The sequence below is a fragment of the Octopus bimaculoides genome, chromosome 25 (assembly GCF_046866305.1).
Source record: "Octopus bimaculoides isolate indiv1 chromosome 25, ASM4686630v1, whole genome shotgun sequence".
Classification (NCBI taxonomy): domain Eukaryota; kingdom Metazoa; phylum Mollusca; class Cephalopoda; order Octopoda; family Octopodidae; genus Octopus; species Octopus bimaculoides.
Genome location: NC_142952.1, coordinates 20,088,394 through 20,108,840, shown reverse-complemented (window position 1 = coordinate 20,108,840; position 20,447 = coordinate 20,088,394). Strand labels below are relative to the sequence as shown.

At 33.7% G+C, this 20,447-nt stretch overlaps 1 protein-coding gene across 2 annotated transcripts in view; it reads left to right on the top strand.

Moving 5' to 3' along the window:
- LOC106882466 (protein tyrosine phosphatase type IVA 2) overlaps window positions 1–17,978 on the top strand; it is a 68,447-nt gene extending 50,469 nt beyond the window's left edge. For both annotated transcript variants that reach the window (XM_052976321.2, XM_052976320.2), the window contains 5 exons: window positions 1,901–2,509; window positions 5,751–5,843; window positions 10,795–10,925; window positions 12,460–12,534; window positions 13,956–17,978. In XM_052976321.2, coding sequence (XP_052832281.1) covers window positions 2,399–2,509; window positions 5,751–5,843; window positions 10,795–10,925; window positions 12,460–12,534; window positions 13,956–14,064 — 519 coding nt within the window. In that variant the 5' untranslated portion in view covers window positions 1,901–2,398 and the 3' untranslated portion in view covers window positions 14,065–17,978. The remainder of the gene's footprint in view (window positions 1–1,900; window positions 2,510–5,750; window positions 5,844–10,794; window positions 10,926–12,459; window positions 12,535–13,955) is intronic.
- Window positions 17,979–20,447: the final 2,469 nt, after the last annotated feature.

Genomic DNA, 20,447 nt, shown 5'->3' with positions numbered 1-20,447 from the left:
TGGCTCAAAAGTTGTTTAGCAAGAAAACTACTTTAGTTGGAACAATTAGAAAGAACAGAGTAGAACTTCCAAGTGCTTTCACAAGTGGAAAAGAAACATAAATCAAACAGCACAATATTTGGATTTCAAAAGGATTCTATGATTCTACCTTATTTGTTCTAGGAAAAATGATGTATTCACACTTATGAGTATAATGCACTCTCAGCCTTCAATTGATTCAAAAAGTGCTGAAAATAAACCTGAAGTTATTACGTTATAACAAAAGAAAAGGAGGAGTAGATACCCTAGATAAGATGGTAAGGGCATACACTTGCAAAAGAATGACTTGAAGATGGCCTATGGTTATATTCTACAACATGATTGATATACGTGCAGTGAATGCTTTCCTTGTTCCTAAACAGTTTCACTTCAAAGTTTCCAGGATAAAAGAAGACAGTCCCTAATTGCCTAATTCGGTTAGGAAAGGAACTTGCTAGAGTTAATGCTAAACAAGAACATGACAAACAATCTAGTTCTGCTAACATTACTCAAACAAGAAAAGATGATCTTCAACCTCGTTTGAGATTCTTCAGCCAAAGCAAAAAGGAAGATGTTCTTTGTGTGGCCCCAAAAAAGACAGGAAAATTCATACTATCCATGTTTGCCAAGAACATTCCAATGTTGTCTGCATTCACTACCATGAAGAGCTGTAATTCTGTATTTTTGTAATTTTTTTAAAATTTATAATATATTCTGTAAGAATATATTTTAATATATATTCTCACAAAAATTTGTGAGAAACAGTAATTTTTCATTCACCTGATAGCATATATAATGTAGCTAAGAAATAGTAGTAGTTTGAATAAAATTTAATTAAAAGAAAAATATTGGAAAAGTGGATGTTAATATGTAGTGCGTGAGTGCATCTATATTCAAGTTTTTTTTTTTTTCCTTTTGTTGAAGTTTGCCAGATATGGTTGTCATAAATTTTTCTTTCAAGGTGACCAAATTGAGTAAATAGTGAAATTAAAAATGAACTTTGTGTAGTAGAATTTGAATTACCTTCCAAAAAATTTAGTAATCTTTGCAGATACTTGGAAAATCTGATTCATTTTGCTCCTAAAACCTGAGCATATTTTGTCCCTTTTATTACCATTATTGTCCATATATTTCACTTCTAAAATATTTTGGAAGGTTACTACAATAACTAATAAATTATAATACTGGAATTTGGAATATTAAAATATTTGGTTTGCAAAATTCTTGACCACCACTCCTGAGATATAGCAAAAAGTAGAATTGTATCATAGAACTTGGATGATCTCTGGTTGTTTGTTATCTGACGGGTGAATGACCAAACCTAAAATATTACTTTTCAAACTTCTTTTGACATTATCTTTCTTACATGATGCATCTACTAGACTGACTCAGTTCTTTGTATCCTAATCTATCTTGCTACTTACTTGTTATCTTCTAAATACCAAACAGTAGCCAAATTACAGCCATATGGAATCTAAAACACTATTGTTGGGTAAGCTCTTAGTTAAAACAATGTATACTTGTTGTTTCACATTCCAACAATGAGAATTTTTGTAATTCTATTTTTAAATACAGTGTGGAAGTTATTGCTATTATTTCAAATTTATATAACAAAATTGATCTTTTTTTTTAATTATTTCTTAATTGACAAGGCTCTGTTTTGTTTTCGGGGAAAGGATTCAGTTCACTGAATTAATATTGGTGTCTTACTGATACTAATTTTTGTATTTCACAGGATGGAATGCATGGCTATTTCTACTAATCTTTCTTCAATAAATTTCTTCCTTCCACATTTTCTGTAAAGTTTCTTATTTTTTAACTGTAAATATGTTTGTTTAAAATTGGAGAGAGAAAAATTCTATGTGGATTTTATTTTTTACAGTTCTTTGGTGAATTCGGTCATACATTTATGGAGTTTGTGACCAACAGTGGAGATTTCTGCCAGGCGCAACACGTGTAATAGTGGTGTTAGTGCTGTGTTTCAACTGAAGTGAAAACAAGTAAACTTCTAAAACAACTGGAGACAGTTTTGAATCTGTTGCGCCTTCCATCACGTAAAGTTTGCTGTTGAAGTGTTTGTGATAGAAGAGTTTTTGGATGGCGATAGCTTGTGCTTTCAACGTACTCACTCTTCTCTCTTTTTACTGGATAACTACAGTGGATGTACAGCTAGACAGCAGCTAGCTGGGGAGCGTACCCAACTGTCGATCCTTAACCACTACTAGGTGCTTAGGAACCAAAAACAGGTGCTCTTACTGATCCACCAATTTTTGTGGTGGATTTCTTTCAGTAACCACCATTTTGGCAGGATTGCAGAGCTGTTTGCTCTAATTATTTTTCTTATTGTCAATTCCATACATCGACCAAACAATAAATTACCATGAGAGCTACAAGGGCCATAAAGCCTGAACCTGCTGAAATTTCTCACAAACATATGAGGTTTCTGATAATGGACCGGCCAACAGATGGGACCTTGGATAAATTCATTGAAGTAAGATTTTAAACTTTTCTTCTTTTTGTCTTTTCATAAGTTTATATATCTACCTAAGCTTTTTCAATGAGAAAATGAGTATACCTTAATTTTGTACATGCACTGATTGAGTAGGTTTACTTTTTAATGGAAGCAAAATATGAAAGTTATAACCGAAATTAAAGCTATCAAAAGAAAAAAAAACAGTGCAAGATCACCAAAAAATTATCAAAGAAAAATGTTGCCATTTCACAACAAACTCAATAAAATGGGCTTTTTATTATCAAACCAAAGTGCAAATATAGCATACTGAATGAGAAGGGACATTACTCCATCTTCACAAGTTAGCATTCAGTTATAAAGTTCTAAATACCTGAGTTTTTGGATTTAACCAGTCTTCAGAAAGATTGAAAATGCAATAAACCAAAAGAGCTATTTCATAAACTAAAGAAACAATTCATTTAAGTTATATGGCTCACATCATTGCAAATTAACTATGCAAAAATATACAAATATGATTTCCCCACAAACAGTTGGTGCTGCTTACTTTTACTGAATTGTTTTGTTGGATAATTGTCAACAATGCTACTGGCACTTTTGCTACTCACTGTACATTCCATTTCATAACTAACAACCTACATATTTCACCAAATTTTGTGTGTGTGCACACACACAAAATAAGAAGAATAAGTACCAGGCTTAAAAAAAAAATACTGGGGGTTGATTCATTCATTCAAATTAAAAATTCAAGGTGATGGCCACAGTCTAATGACTGAAACAAAAGATATAAACAAGTCATGTTCTTGACAAATGTGGAGTTTTTTGTAAATCCAGTTCAATAACCTGTTTATTATTCTAAGCTGAAGCTGTTTTGTTTCATTTATATTCTTTTGAGGAAAAGATGTGAACATTACAACTTTATAATTCTCTCTTTATTCCTATCTAGAAAAAATCAGCAGAAATCAAATTATAGTATAATCATTGAAACTGTCAAGAGAATCACATACAATTTAAAGAAAGTGGTCATCTGTGACCACCCCACTTTGTTTTCAGGCATCATTATCTAGAACTATAAAAGCTCTCACTGGCTGAACAAATTGTGGAGTTTTAACTTTTGGCCTAAAAGGATCAACTAGTGTATGGTTTACCACCAGTAAGCCTATATGTACACATAAGGCTTGTGAAGAGTTTCTGTTACACATGAAGCATTGAGTAGTCTACAACTATAGTAAAAACACACTTGCCTAAAGTGCTACTTAGTCAAAATGAAAGCAAATTTCTGAACCATGTGGCTGTTTGTTCAAGAATTTAACTTGAGAGAAGCTTCATTTACAACTTATTATATGCTGGAAAAAGTGTGCATTTAAAGTGATATTCAATTGATTTCATAATCTATGATTAAAACTTACACCATTTAACATCCATATTCTATGCTAGCATGACCTGGTTGGTTTGACAAGATCTAATGGGTTCAAAGACAGCATCATGCTCTGGTGTCAACTTTGGCATGGTTCCTACAGGTGGATGCCCTTCCTAATGCCAACCACTTTACAGTGTTTAGAGGGTGCAGTTTTTCATGGTATCAGCACCAGTAAGGTCACCACACAGTTTACAAGACTTAACCCCAAGGGGCAAGGGTTGTGCTAGAAGATGAAGGTTTAAAGTATGAAAGAAGAAACCTGAGCAGTACAGGTTTCTTGCTGTAAAGGAACTACATGACTTCTCATATTTTAGAAAAGGCAGTTGGGGTGATCAGGTGGAGCTGGAAAGAGATAATGGTAGTAATGAGGTGTCTGGGTGGAAGTAATGAAGTTAGAAGAACCAGGAATGTAGGTGTTTGGAGGTTGCAAGAGTGTATCGGGGTGGGGTGGGGGGATTGAGAATGGGTGAGAGGTAGATAATAACTTTAAAGATTGAGTAGGGTTGGGGGGGAGGCTAGTGAATGGTAGATAAAAGGTGAGCATGACTAATAATACATGAATAGGAGTGGGTAGGGAATGAGTGACTGCCAAAACGAAGTGGTGAGAGCAGTGAAATAGTTGTGATGGTACAGTCGACATGGAAAGGACAAGAAATGGTTGGGAAGTTTATCAAAGAAAATGCAAGACAGAGAGGCAAGCATAATGCAAGAGTAGAATGAGAGATGTATAGTAGTGGTGGAAATGCTATCAAGGATGAGCTGCAGTTAGACAGGATGGTTAATGGGAACATCTTGAGGAGGAAGTTGAGTGAATAACTCAGTCATGCATATTTATGTGCAAGTGGTGCTTCCGGAACTCAGTTTGAGCAAAGTGGGTGGATCTTTAGAACTGCATATCACCAATCATCCATATTCTTTGTCATCTGTATGAGATTCAAGGTCCCAAGATCAACCATCACCATTTCATCCCATGTCTCCCTCTACCACAAGATTCATCTACATCTAAGTGATCAGCACTTTATGCTGCTGTCTTCATTCATATGCATGACATGTCTACCAGTGTAGTCTTGCATACTACATCTGATTCCTCTTATGCCCTGTTTCTCTCAGTACATTTGTACTGTCATTCATGCACACTCACACTGCACATCCAGTGGGACTTGCTCACTTCATTTCCTTCCAAAGTAACAAAAATTATCAACTACTTCTTGTGAGCCATCTGGGCTTTGAAGAAAATCTGTCTCCAGTGTGCTCATTATATGTATTGCCCCAGTGCATCTATCACACACGAAGCTTACTTTCTTTGTTGGTCTGCCCATGATTCTATTACAGCACTTGTGTACCCATTGCTAACATTGGGCATGGAGTTTGGAGTTTATACCTACTCCTTTTCTACATATCATGCAAGGCCATTTCTTTGAAGGTACTAAGGGCTTATCTTCTTTCCTACTTACTAAAACCATTGTCTTTGCTAAGTTTACCCTAAGACCTAATTCTTGGTTTAGCTGTCATATCTACCTTGATTCTAGATTTTGTTGCCATCTCTATCGTGATTTTAGGTTTTAAATACTCTTATTTAAATCATTATATAATGATTTCATTACCATTGACCAACTTTATTGACTACATTTATTTCATTAGTAGTACCTTCTAAGTTTATGATAGTTTGTATACACATGCTAATCTAAAATTTAGAACTTGTTGCTAAAATTTATCGAGTATTTTTAAAATCTTTGTATTGAAAAAATGTCATGGGAACTTAAAACTTTAGATTTACTTAAGGAACACTATTGTGCTTATGTAGTTATGTTATTGGCATCAATAAATTTTTTTATGTTGCAGGAACTAAAATCTCGTGGTGCCAAAGATGTGGTTAGAGTATGTGAACCAACATATTCAACAGAGAAATTAAATTCAGAAGGAATCAAGGTGTATGTAAGTATGAAAGTTAATTTGAAACTTCCAGTCAATATATGTAATGATTTATTGTCTGCAATGTTTTGTTTTATGAAATAGTTTTTTTTTTTTTTTCCTCTTCAAACGATGAATATCTTTTAGTGATATGCTAGAATTAAAATAATAGTTGCCTGCACATTACTCGTGCTTATTCCCAGATCCTCTTGGGTCTTGTGTATTCTAATTGCAGTTTGTTTGTAGGTTGAAAGTGGAGAACTTAAAATTTTTCCATATTAACCCTTTTGATACCAACCAATCTGAAACCACCCTTGGCTCTGATACAAACTTCCTGTTTAAAATGATTTAAATTAAAGCTGTCCATCAAAATTTTACATTATTTTTTGTTCCTAGCACCAGTTTAATAATGACAAGATAATTTTATGAAATCCTCCATTATTTTCAAAATAACAATACTGCTTGGCAAGGGTGCACACACACACACACACATCTTTATATGTATGTATACCTACACACATCCCTATGCACCTGTATGTATATACAGTTTGTTCATGCTAAATTTGATACAAAAGATAGGGGAAACAATATCCCATCCAAAAAATATTAAAATTTTTTTTTAAATATCAACTAGGTTATGGCTGGGAGATAACAGTTTACTCAATGTAGCCACCCTCAGCTTCTACCACCAACTCAAAACAGCTCCACAAACTGATGCATGTGTTCCTTGCTGTGTCCTCAGGAAGATCTTTGAACACCTCCTTGATCTTGGCCACTAGCTCAACTTTGGCATTGCAGGTAGAGCAGTTGGTGTTTTTAATACATGGGATTACAACTGGGAGAATTAGGAGTCCAGAAATTGGGGCTGGTGAAGTCATAGTTCTCCAACAACCACTTCTGACTCTTTCCGGAGGCATGGCAAAATGCTGAATCTTCCTTCCAGCAGCAACCATCTCCAGCCAGGAACAGTTTCCAGCTGCATCACATAGCTATCTTAATTGAGCCCAAAGCTCTGTTCAAAGATTTGGAGATAAATTCTGGCATGCAGACTTAGTCAAAATGCTTGCTATATCCCTTCATGCTGGACACGGCTTCATAGTCTCCATTGCAGCTGTGTGTCCAAGTAATTCTTTTCCAATATTTAGATAGCTTTCAGTGAGCCACATGGTTGCATAATGCTACATGTTAGCTTTAGCTTGGGTTCTATGGCCTGAGAACTTTTTTTAATCAACCACTTTACAGTGTGTATTTGGTGTGTGTACTTACTTTTCCCCCTCCTCTCCCAGCACTATTGGGATTGCCAAACGACTTGCAAGATAGGAAAAGACAAGAAAAAAAGGCCCTCACGACGATAGTGGAGAGGTGATTTTTATATCAGGGACAAACAGTGGTGTCTTGCTAATGAGAATACATGGCTACCCTGCACTCGTATAAGGGTGGGTAAGAGTATCTGGGGATGTGTAAGATTGTAGTGATAGGGTGCCAGAGCAAAACCTTTAAGAGATGATATGGGCAATTATAAGAGTGTGAGGGGAGAATAACAGATTGTTAGAGATGAATGTAGTGAATAATGAACAGGAGTGTAGATATGGCTTCATGTGAAATGTATGAGGTGTAAGTGGAGAAAGACAGGAGTGGCTCAGGAATGATAGTTCAGGGAAGAGATGAGCAAGGCATAGGAGTAATGTACATGAGAAGGTGCAGGGAATGATAGGGCAGAGGATGGGGAGGTGGATATCTGGAAGCACAAGAAGGGGATAATAATGAGAATGAGGAATACATGTGGTGGTGGGGTGAAGGCAGCAACAAATAGCACAAGGAAATAGGGAATGTAATGTGTGTGAAGGTGGAATGGTTGTTAGGGGTAGGTAGGGAGGTAAGATGTGGGGAATGCTTGATGGAGCAGCATGAGTATAGGGACAGTGCATACAAGCATGAGCAAAATGTTTTTAAAACTTATTTGCTGTTATGGATGGGTCTTGAGCACAGCAAATTACAAATTCTCACTCCTTTGTTACGCATCTAGGGATCTCAACATCTTTCACTACTTATTCCCAAGACTTCCTAGGTTTCCCTCTTCCATAAGAAGGAGCTAAGTACCATTTGGGTACATTATCAATACATTTGATAATTCCAAAGTTTACATAATTTACATAACATACATTATCTTACATTGATAAGTGCATTGTTGAGAAGCAAATCAATGAAAATTTATGAAGTACTATACGACATGTTATTGAATGTACAAACAGATTTATTCAAGATTTACTTAACCCTTTCAACCAAATGACAGTAGGACAGGCAAAGTGACAAAAGGATATCACAAACTAAGTTGTAACTTAAATTCCATGAAAACATCTTCCATTATTGTTAGTAGAAACAAGAATGTGGAATAAATTAAGAGCACACGTGATGTTAGACCTGTGCAGTGACAAACATTAATAGCTTTTTTGTCTTCTGTCTAGATATGTTGATGTACAAAGGAGTTCCCAGGCTAGTTATGTTTAATAAAAAATAACTTATTTACCCAAGTTTTAACATCATCTCCTTCAAAATAGTCATCTTGCATAGCAATACACCAGTCCCAGCATTCCTGCCACTTTTTGAATCCAGCCTGGAAGTAGTTTTCTGTAAGCAAGTCTAGGACCTTCTGCGATTCACTCAGGATCTTGACAACGGTGTTAAAATGGCAACCTTTGCACTGCATTTTTATCTTGGGGAACACATGGAAGTCCACAGGTGCTAAATCTAACAAAAAGGGTGAGTGCAGAAGCAATACCATGTTGTTCTTGGCAAGAACCTCACAAGTGAGGAGAGCTCAGTGACAGGACGCATTGTCATCACGAGGAATCCAATCCTTCATGCTCCACAGATCCAGTTGCTTTCACCAAATGTTCTCCCTCAAAACGTTGCAGTAGAACTCTCAATGGTCTGGTCCTGGGGGAATGAATTCTTGATGCACAATGCCATAGATGTAAAAAAAAAAACAACGAGCATACTCTTGATTGAGCTGTGGCTCTGTCATGCCTTCTTTGGTCATGGTGATGAAGGGCTCTTCTATTGTGACGACTGCTGCTTTGTCACTGGGTTGTACCCATAGACCCAACTCTTGTCACTGCTGAAGATCTTGACAGACTTCATCGCAATGTTCTTCCTGCTCAGTGGTCAGCAGGTGAGAGACAAACTTGGCAGAGACATGCCTCATGTTCAGTTCAGACGCTAGGATTGCCTGCATGGACCCATACAACAGACCAGCAACATAAGCAATGTTGTTGATTGTCTTCCAACAATCCTCATGTACAATCTGATTATTTTTCTCCACATAGCAGGTCTTTCAGCGAAGTTCTTTAACTTTTGAAGTGTTTGTGCCACTCAAAACCTTGTTTACAACCTTTTGCCTTGTTGCCGTAAGCTCCCTGAAGCATGCTCAATGTCTCTGTAGTAGACTTTCCAAGTTTAACGCAAAATTTTACATTAACTCTTTGATTGCATATATGCTGTAGTCTGATTTTGTCATAGACAGAAACAAATTTTGCAACTTACAAAGTAAAGACAGCGATGTTATTCAGCACACTGCCTTGTGAAGGTCACTGCGCATACAACTATATGCTGCCATCTGTTGGCACACTACAGAACTAGTCCAGGAACTTTTTGATACCACCTCATATATCATTGTTTTAGCATCTACTCTTCTTGTATAGGTCGAGTGGAATTTATTGAGCCAGCTTTTCTATGGCCAGATGTCCTTTCTGTTAAACCTCACCAGTTTCTGAGTGAGATATTTCCCGGTGGCCAGACATAGATGTCTTGCACAATATTGGGAATGGATGACAGTGATATACATTTACACTTGTCATGTGTTAAAACAAAGAGACACACATACAGACTGGGTGTTCTGGTTCTGCCTACCACTAGACTTTGTTCAGCCTGGGGCTGTAGTAGGTGATATTTGCATAATGTACCATGCTGTGGACCTGAACATGAAACCATCCCTTGGAAAATACATGAGTTAATGATAGGAAGGATATCTGTTTGTAAAATACTGCATTCATAAATCTTCAACAAACCCTCTGTACCTCAGAAAAAAAATTCAATTTAAAAAAGAATTATCATTCAATTTACCTTACAAGCTATAAAATGTAAGTATACTCAAAATAGATTTTCTTCAGTTTTGTTCCACAGTTAAAGAATTTCATGTGTAGACTAGCAGAATATTGATTTTTATAATGCATTTCCTGAACTGCTGCTGAATTACATGTAACCACAGTTCTCAAAGGTCCTCTACCTACAAAACAGGGACATTACTTTTTTTTTTCTGGGTTAGAAATAAAGTGAAACTTTTTAATAAAAAAAAAAAACAATGGCCTATTTACATCATATGCTGTTTATCCAATAAAATTTGACTTTCTTTTTCTGCTATAATTTATTTATTCTCAATGATTTAGAGAGAGAGAGCTTGAATTTGGAGAAAATAATCAGTGATATTTTAGTATAATCTCTAAGCTAAAGAAACATTGACATTTATTGATTCTGAGCAATAGAACTGTTAAACTTAAAATCAAAGCCCATTATATTTGCTTTAATTTTTGTTGGGGATTAGAGGTGAAATCACAAGGTATGCTTATCAACAGGCTAATGCTAGCCTCGTCATACCAAGAAAAAGTTTTGGTAATACTTTGTAACCTCCAAGTTATAGGGCTCCAGTGGAGCACAAATTCAGTTCTGAGATAGGAAATTGATGAGCAGGAATCAATATCCTGTAAATATGTGTAGCAACATGTACCTGTAATCAACTTAGCTGTGTTCATCCTACCTGGGGAGGTGATAGTGACATAACTAAAAGTCACACTCTGAATGAACACCAACAATCGTTGCATCTTACCAAATTTCATTCCAGCTCATGCAAAAACCAACAAACTTACCTCCCTTCCAATAGTTCAAAATGTGTACAAATGACATTTCTTTGTTTTTACAGGATTGGAAATTTGATGATGGGAGCCACCCGCCTATGGATGTGATTGATGATTGGTTAAATCTTTTAAAAGCACGTTTCAGAGAAGATCCTGGCTGCTGCGTTGCTGTACACTGTGTAGCTGGACTTGGAAGGTATGCTTTTTTGATCCCCTATCTATCTTTTCTGGTCTACATTTGTCATAGCTATTTTCACCTTCACTGTAATAGTTTTTCTAAATTTTTCTAGCTTTTAAGGTTTGTCCTTAACATCCAGCATTTGTGTGTGTGATATGGTGAAACTGTATATCCCTCCCAGTAAAAAGTTGGAGGAAACAGCCATTATAAATAGACCAGTAGCTGGTTGTCAAGAGAGGGTTGAGAGTCAACAGTTCTAGTCGGTGTCTTGTGGATCTATCAGCAATAATAAAACAAGTTAGTGTATTACTATTCTGGTATGAAGAGATACAATGGTAGCTAGTAACTATTGTGGCTACTAGTGTAAAACAGCAACTACAGTACAACGGCAAAAATGATACTCTGTTACTGTGAACCAAAATAAAAAAAGAATTTCAAACTTTTACATTGAAATCTACACACATCATACATTTTAAGCCTGACAATAATGGGTGGTTTTCCTTTTTCATGTACAACAATTAGTACTACAGTTGCCTTGTAAAAGAAGTTTCTTCTTCAGATCTTTGGAATACTAGTCATGAACTAGGCATAAACACTTCTTATAATGGAGTGCTGCTTATATAATTGGGTTGGTAACTGCTGCATTCTTCCACATACTGACTTTCACAAAATATCATGTAATGTCCCAAGATTTTCTGTCTGCTTTGGCATGGTTTCTATGGCCAGATGCCCTTCCTAATGCCAACCACTTTACAGTGTACTGGGTGCTTTCTACATACCAATAGCAATGAGATCACCAAGTAACTTGCAAGACAAGACTTCCTCAACTGAGGCAGGGGTAGTATTGATGGACAGAGAAAAGAACTATGGCTGCCTCAGGTGGGGTGGGCATATCTGTTACAAGGAAGTGAAGTGGGCTGGGAATTAGTGGGAGGTGGAGTGTGATGAGTAGGCACATGTAGAGTGAAAGAGGCATTAGTAGAATGGGAGGAAATTCAACAGGGACAAATTGTGTGCAGTTAGGTTTGTGAAGAAAGGGAGGAAGGAAATACAATGAGTGGGAGACGTTGGAAGATGGGTTGTGGGGAAGAGATTTGCCAGGGGACAGTTGTGCACAGGGATGGGGGTGGGGCGAAATATAGACATACCTTTATGGCCTCAGTTTTACTTAGCTGAATGTACACTTAGTGATGCCTACCTACCAATAACTTTGTCGACATTCATTCTCCACTTAGCAGTTTTAAAGGAACTGAAGTACTATATAGTAGCCAAAGACTAATTCACCTCCTACACTTATATCAAAATACTAAGTTAATGAAATCGTTTCTGGACAGACCTGTGTTTAGAAGCCCTTTTCGTTTTACCTATCTTGCAGATGACTGAATACTTGAAGCTAAAATGATTACTTTAATTTCTCAGGCTTATAAATTCCTAGGAAATTGAAAGCCTATTTATTTAATTTTATAGAAAGTTTATCTCTTAAATGTTTTTTAGTCACTCTCTTTTACTTATAAATTTCCATATTTTTATTCAAACTTGCATTTTCTTTCAGGGCTCCTGTACTAGTAGCTCTAGCATTGACAGAATGTGGTATGAAATATGAAGATGCAGTGGAACTGATCAGAACGTTAGTGACTTTTTTTTTTTTATGTTTTACTATTATCATCATTGAAAGTTGAAGTATTTCATTGTGTTTTTAGCATCTGAGTTTTGTTTTGATGTATGGTTGTTAATGTTTCTTTTAATTTATTGACTGAATTCCATGTTTCACATTGTCTCATTGCATAGTAACTTGGGTAGGTATTTTTGATAATCTCTGGAAACTAATCCTTGAAGATGAGAAGGAACAGCCCAAAACTGAGTGCTTTATTCAGTTAGTTACATAGTTTAATGCCACCACCTGTCCTTTTTGTAACTTTAAAATAGAGTCTATTGTTTCAATTATTAGGACAAGTTTCTGATCTGTGCTACTTCCTTCTGAGAACTAATTAGTTGTGATTTCTTCATTCCTTTGCTCCACCAGTCTCAGGCCCAGTAAAAGGTTGTAGGTGCTGCACTTCATCTGAACTAATCCATTAAAATTTTCAGTGTTTTCATATCAGCTTTTCCATACCAGCATAGGTTGGTCAAGTCTTAAAGCATTATTCCATAACTAGTTGCCCTTCTTGAAGGCAACACTTGTTTTTGAACAAGGAATGTTATTTCAGTAGTTTTCACTTGTTGAACCACTATGTTGGGCTTTTTAGCTTATATTGGATATTTAAAAAATGCCAATATGTAAACATACATACAGGTACGCTATGTATGGCATCAGAGTGAAGATTTTTAAGATTTAAAACTTCTAGTTTAAATTCTTTTGAGAATCTATCTTGAATTATGTGTAGATATTTGTCTATCCAGAATTCCATTACCTCTAATTCTAATTTGTGGGGGATGTTTGTGTAGAATCACTAACCAGGATTGTCTCTATATTGGAATGTGAATAAAATAAGTCTGTCACCTCTTATGAAACTAGGAACCAATTTGCATAATGGCTTTAATGATGACCAACAAATTACTTATTGTCAAGTACTTGATGTTCATCTTGCAATTTCAGATCAGATGGTTTGGGAAAATCTTTATATATGTGCTATGGATTTCTTTAGATTTATGAATTTTCAGTTGTCCATAAATGTTTTATACCTCACAATTAGTTAAATAGTTAAATTGCTTTTCATTTGTAATGTTTACCAGAGGCAAATTCTTTCCATCTATTTTCACTCTATTGACTTCTGTTGCAGCCACAAATATTTGTGATCTTAATAATATTTGAGTGATTTTGATGAAAAATACCTTGCTAAATTATGAAACCAATTTAGGATCTTTTTATTATTGACAAGAGAGGTAAATTTGAATTATCGTGTAAGAATAGCATTTTGCATTGTAATATGAAGTGTAACTTTTGGAGAGGACATACAACATATGTATTTTTGAATAATTTTTATTCTACTTAAGATATCATTCTGGCTGCAAACTTAATGTGTTTTTTTTTCTTTCCTAATTTTTTAGTAAGCGCAGAGGTGCTATCAATGCAAAACAGCTGCAGTGGTTGGAGCATTACCGTCCAAAGTCTCGCTTAAAGATGAAGAATTCTCACAAACGGTGCTGCATCAACTGAGCAACTTGTGGAGTCCTGTCTGCTTGGCCTTTACTCACTATAGATTGGCACACAGTCCAAGATAATAAGGAAGCTAAGCTTGAAGTAAACAATACACTTCAAGCAGCATCAATTTAGTCCCCACTCCTCACAAATTTACATCACAAGTCTTTCTCTTTAAATGTCTCTATTCCATCATTTTTTTTTTTTTTTTTTTTCATTAGTGTCCATTTCTGTCATTTATTTATTTTCTAATAGTTTATTCTTCATTAACATCTGTATACTTTTATTATTTAAGGTTTATATTAAAAGAAACAACAGTAAAAAAAAAAATCACTTTAACTCATCTCCCTCTGCTTAGTCTTTTATTTTATTTGCAGTGGTTTTGGGTTTCAAGGTTTTGTTTTTGAGAAAAAAAAATTGTCATTTCATGCAGAGGAAGTAATTCATTATTCATGTTTGTTGCTCTTTAATCACTGCTGACCTTACAGGAAGTTGTAATCTGATAGGTCTGCAATGAATTTGTTTCCCTTCTCATTCTAACACAGCAAAGCATAGCGCTGAAACAATTGCCTGTAGGTTAAACAATTAAAATTTTATTCCCTTCCTTATTGTTTGTTAATAGTGTTATTATAATTGGTTTGAAGCTGATATCCTTAACATGAAATGTAACTGATATCAGTCTCTGTCTAGGCAAGTATACTCAAAATAATCATTGTTAATGAACAACAATGCAGTGCAAAATCTCTAGCAGGAAAAACTTTTAGAAGAGAATTTGATTTTTCTTAAAATAAATCTGTGCCCTTAACCATTTTATAATAAAAACTTTTTCTTTGGTCTATTTAAATTTCACTTACTTTCAGGAAGTATTTTTAATGAATGCATTTTGATTTTTGTTTTTGTGAATTATTGTGAAATCATATGCTTACTTGAACAATTAGCAATGTTTATTTATTTTTTGTTTTATTATTTATCCCTTTGCAAATGAAAAAGTGAGCTATAAAACAAATTCTCATGTACTTTGACTGTCTGGAGAGAAAGCTATATTTCTTTAGTAGCATATCTCATTGATTCTGTTGAGAGTATTTTACGTACAATGCTGTTTCTGATTAGTGCCTTTCTTTGAGTGCGTTTCCATATTGTATAAATAAATAAGTTCAGAATAATGTTTCCGTATTGTAAAGTGAAACATACAGTAAGGTTCAGGATAATAATGCCTTCTAAAAAGGAAAGGTCTTTTATAAAAGTTCAGTCTAAACCGATAAAATTGCTGGTTGGATGAGTACAGCCAACAGCATCAATTTTTATGCAATGATGACTTTTATAAAAAAGACGCACAAAATCCATAGTCTGCAGATTTAGCATGCATTTCTATTCTAATTTGCATGTTTCATTCTTTCCCTTTTTTTTTATATATATTTTTTCCCAACTTTTGATTTATTTTAAAAATTAGAATGAATTTTCTTTTACTTCTGATATCTTCAGTTTTGTACATATACAAAACTGAACAGTTAATATGCAATAATTTTTGTCTTAATTCAGTGTTTCATTCAATTATTATTAGGGCAATTAAAATACAAGTGAAAATTTCTCTTTCCCTCCCATAACACACACTTCTAATGGCAACTAATCTTTACTGTATAAAACTGTTGTAAAGATCAGAACTAATTTATATAAGTATTTAAATTTCTTCTCTATATTTTGTGGCTGTCCATTTTGGGAGTGTATAGGAAAGGATGGGATATTGAAATCTTCTGCATACTAGGTATATAAATTCTAAGTCTTTAGGCTAGAATTGTTTGGAAGGGACATGGTGATATGAGCTGCTATGTAGGGAAGCATCTTGTGGATTCTTGTGTTACTAATATATTAATTTTTCTAAAAAAAAAAGGAAAAAAAGAAAGAAAATTATTACTATATGAATGGAATTAATTAGATGCACAAATATCAGGTTCCTTCTATTGGTTGTGAGAAAAAAATATATAACTTCCTGCTTGAACAAACAAATTTAATATTTATTAGATTTTCATCTTAAAGATAGCTTTAGTTTCAATATCTAAATATGTATTTAAAATGTTTAGATTTGAATCTAAAACATCAATTGCACTAATTGGCAATAAAACTTTTAATTGGATTAGATACTTTGACAGCTTAGTTTCCAACTCAAAATAAGACTGTATTTTCTGTTGGTACATCTCTCCAATGACAGATGTTTTAAACTTATCTTTTGAGAATCTGTTTTTTAAATTATTAAATACCTTGTAAGATTGATCTAGATTTTATTCACGACATCCTGCTGCTGTTACTTTCTACATTTTTAGCCAATTTTATTGATAAAATATTGAATGTTGAACACTGTTTTTTCCCCTCTCTTCGCCTTCCTTGTTTGTTTGTCTCCCCTCCCCCTTTTGAGAACACTTCAGACTATGAATTATTTTAATTTTATTGCCAATTTAGATAATTCAACATAGAAATATTAGCTAATTCCCAAGCCTAATTTTAACTTCTAATGCATGCTCTGAATAACAAGGATTATTGTGTGATGATTCAAGTTATACGGTTAGGTTCAGAGCATTTAATATAGACAGGAGGGAGTACTCTGACAAATCTCATTGGTTTTGCTCATTTATTGTAATAAATTTTGAAAAGATTAGTTTAAAGTGTTTCCCTACTTGAATGTGTGAAAATATGGACATGTATGTATGGTCTTGTAAATATAGCAGGGAATAAATGAATTTTTGGAAGATAAAAATGCTTTACTTTGTTTCTTTTGAATGTAATCCTTTTTTTTTTCTACCAATTTAGTTTAATTTGTGGATAATTAAACATTTGCATTGGTTATTTAGAAATGTTTTGTCTTAGTCTTCCAAATTCTGGCTAAAATCAAAATTGTGCAAGTGGCACAGACACAGCTTCATCATGGTTTTGGGTTCAATCTTACTACGTGGCACCTTAAGCAAGTATTTTCTGCCAAAACCTCAGCCTTTAAATATGATTTGGTTGATAGAAACTGTAAAAGCCTGTCATGTATGTATGTCAGCAAAGGATGTAAACACCAGCAAGAAAACCATCGAACCAGTGTTCTTGAACAATATCTTTTTGCGGTATTTGTTCTACATTGAGTTTATAGTCATTCTGTCTGAAAAACCAGTAAACCACTGATTTATGTGCATTGAGCTTATATAGCCTCTTTGTCAGGAAAATTGATTGGCCCATTGGAAGCCTGTAACTGATGACACTATTTATTGTTCAGCAATTGCAATATAAAATAATTGATAGTATAACCATGCTCTCCTTCACAGACCTCTGGTTAACATAGGCTTATGTTTTGTTTTTACTTTATTATTATTTCTAAGTGTCATGCATTGATTGTGAAAGCTTAATTTTCATGATTTGTGTGATTTGAAGAAAACAAAGCAGCCACATTATTGGCTTGCTTGCTTTCTTTACAATTCTCCTCTCCCTACTTTGTATGACTGTATTCATTTTATTGTACATATTGTCATCTTCTGTCTGGTGTGGAGGGTTGAAGAGTAACAAAATGAACAAATGTAACAGAAGTGCAAGTTTTCCTTACATTGGGGAAAAAATTAAATACAATAAACACATACATTATAAAAAAAAATATATTAGTGTTATTTTTATTGGGCGCTAAGCCTTTAGGATTTCCGTCTGACCAGCCAGGAATTCATTATTGAAAACAATGCAATTCATTCTCACAAGCGTTATATCCACAATATCACCTGCAGTTGTCATTTTGGGATCTATAGGGGCGGCCTGCATAGAACACTATTGTAGTGCCTCAGATCAACATTTTTTGACAAGGTGGCTGTCACAGATATTTTGCCGACATTGACAAGCAAAGAAGGAAAAAAAAAAAAGAGAAAAACTTCTGTTATGAGAGAATTTGAGAAATAAAAGTTGTCAAATAGAAATCCAATTAGTTTTGTTTTCTCTACATTGCAAATGTATTCATCTTGTCCACCAAAACATACTATGTACGACCAGGAATTTGATTTTTTTTTTTTTTCTTTTTTTTTTTTTTTTTCTTCATGAGACATCACTCAATGTTTTACTGTAACAAATAAGTACTTTTTACCTTACAGAAATCATCTTGTTTTGATTTTATTAACTTTTCTATCATGAATGATTAATATTATTACATGTATATTTTCCCCTGGCTATTTAATAATCAAAAACTAATTATCAATTGTATGCTAAACTTTTCCCCCTTCACTCTCTTCGAAACTTTGTCTAATACAGACATATTCTTACTGACAGTACTTGGGGGAAAAAAAAAAGATAAAAATGTCATCTTCAGAAGTGCATAGGTTGAACTCTTTCTTTATCACATGTGCAAAATAGAATACTTGCTGAGTTGTGCAAATTTATTTTGATATCATAAAAAAAAAAAATTGTGGTTAAATCTTGGAGCCACTTTTATTTTTATTTATTATCCCCCCACCCACTGTCCTTCACCCCGCCACATGACAGGAGGCCTTGATCTCTCGAGGAATATGAATGCCTCTTCGCAAATAGGTATTCGGAGCTTAAGGAACTAGTTTGATAATACATTGTGTGTGTGTGTGTGTATATATATATATATATGTATGTATATATGTATATACATGTGTATGTATGTATATATATATATATATATAGTGCGTGTATATGTATGTATGTATATATATATATATAGTGCGTGTATATGTATGTATGTACATATATATATATACGTGTGTATGTGTATATGTATGTATGTACATATATATATATACGTGTGTATGTATGTACATATATATATACGTGTGTATGTATATATGTACGTATATATATATATATATACATGTGTGTATGTATATATATATACGTGTGTATGTATATATGTACGTATATGTATATATATATATACGTTTGTATGTATATATGTACATATATATATATATATATATATATATATATATATATATACATGTGTGTATGTATATATATATACATGTGTGTATGTATTTATATATGTATATATATATATATACATGTGTGTATGTATTTATATATGCACATATATATACAAATGTGTGTATATATATATATATGTATATATATATGTATATATATGCATGTACATATATGTATGTGTATAAAAAATGCCCTTTACTTTAGCAAGTGGTCTGAAGTCTGTATATGGCATGATATAATTTTTTTAATCAAATTATTTATAAGCTTTGACACTTTTTCTTCATGAAGGTGTGTGGGCAGTAATATTTTAAAACATGTTCAAAATAATTATAAATATTGCAAAAACTAATTGAAATATTGTGAAAAGTGTTAGTCTTGTATGATAATTTTATATAGGTCAAAGTGTGACCTAATTTTAACCAGTGGTGGCCATATTGTTTTGAATTTTATAAAATAAAAAATTTTAGTTTGTGTGTATATATGTGTGTGTATATCTAGGTGTGTGTGTGTGTGCATGTTGACTGCTTTTGGTGTTTTAAAACAGAACCACTACACACTGAATTGTGCCTGTAGCATGCAAATTGCTTTGTCAAGTATTGAGTGTCTTAATTGTTATGGCTGTTTTCAATCAACTCAAATGACTACACTCAGTGTTGCATGTTTATTATTGCAGCTTGAATTCTTTAGAACAAAAAAGAAAAAAAATTAAATTGGGTGGGCTGGTATTATATATTTTATGGATTTTGAAAATTATGATTTAAAATAAAATGTGGTACCTCCTGGTTTTTACTATTTCAAGCCATGAATAAGAATAATTTTGGTTGACTTTCAATAAATTAACTGGATTATGGGTTAAAATCTCGTATACCCCTTCCCAACTCAGTTAATTTAAGTTTTCAAAAATAATAATAATACATGCCTCTTTCCCTTAAATGCAGTTTAATGTTTATTGAAGGTCAATAAAAATGAACTTGTGATCAATTAAAGAACTTCTCTCATTGCTGTATCAAAACTGATGCAGTTCTGAAGTAGTTCAGGCAGTGGATTTTGACTGGCTTAGCATACCATATTTTATCAGTTATTATATATATATATATATATATATATTTCTTTTTCTTTTTTTTCTTTTCCCAGTTTTAATGTTTTAGATCTTTGGTATTTGATTTATGAACTTTACATTCAGTCTATTTATTTTGTATTTACTTTCATTGAAATAAACATTCAAAAATAAAATGAGAATATGGAAAAAAATGCCTTATTTGTTCTTCTGTTAGTGATAAATAATATTTTGTAGAATACAATTTACATAAATGACTATGTTGAAATGCTTGGCTTTCTCATCTGGTATTTTATTGGTGGACGGTGAAGATTACCCCTTACTGTCATTAGAAGATTATGTAACAAGTTGTGATGTTTACATCTTTCTTCAGTGTAAATTGCATAGA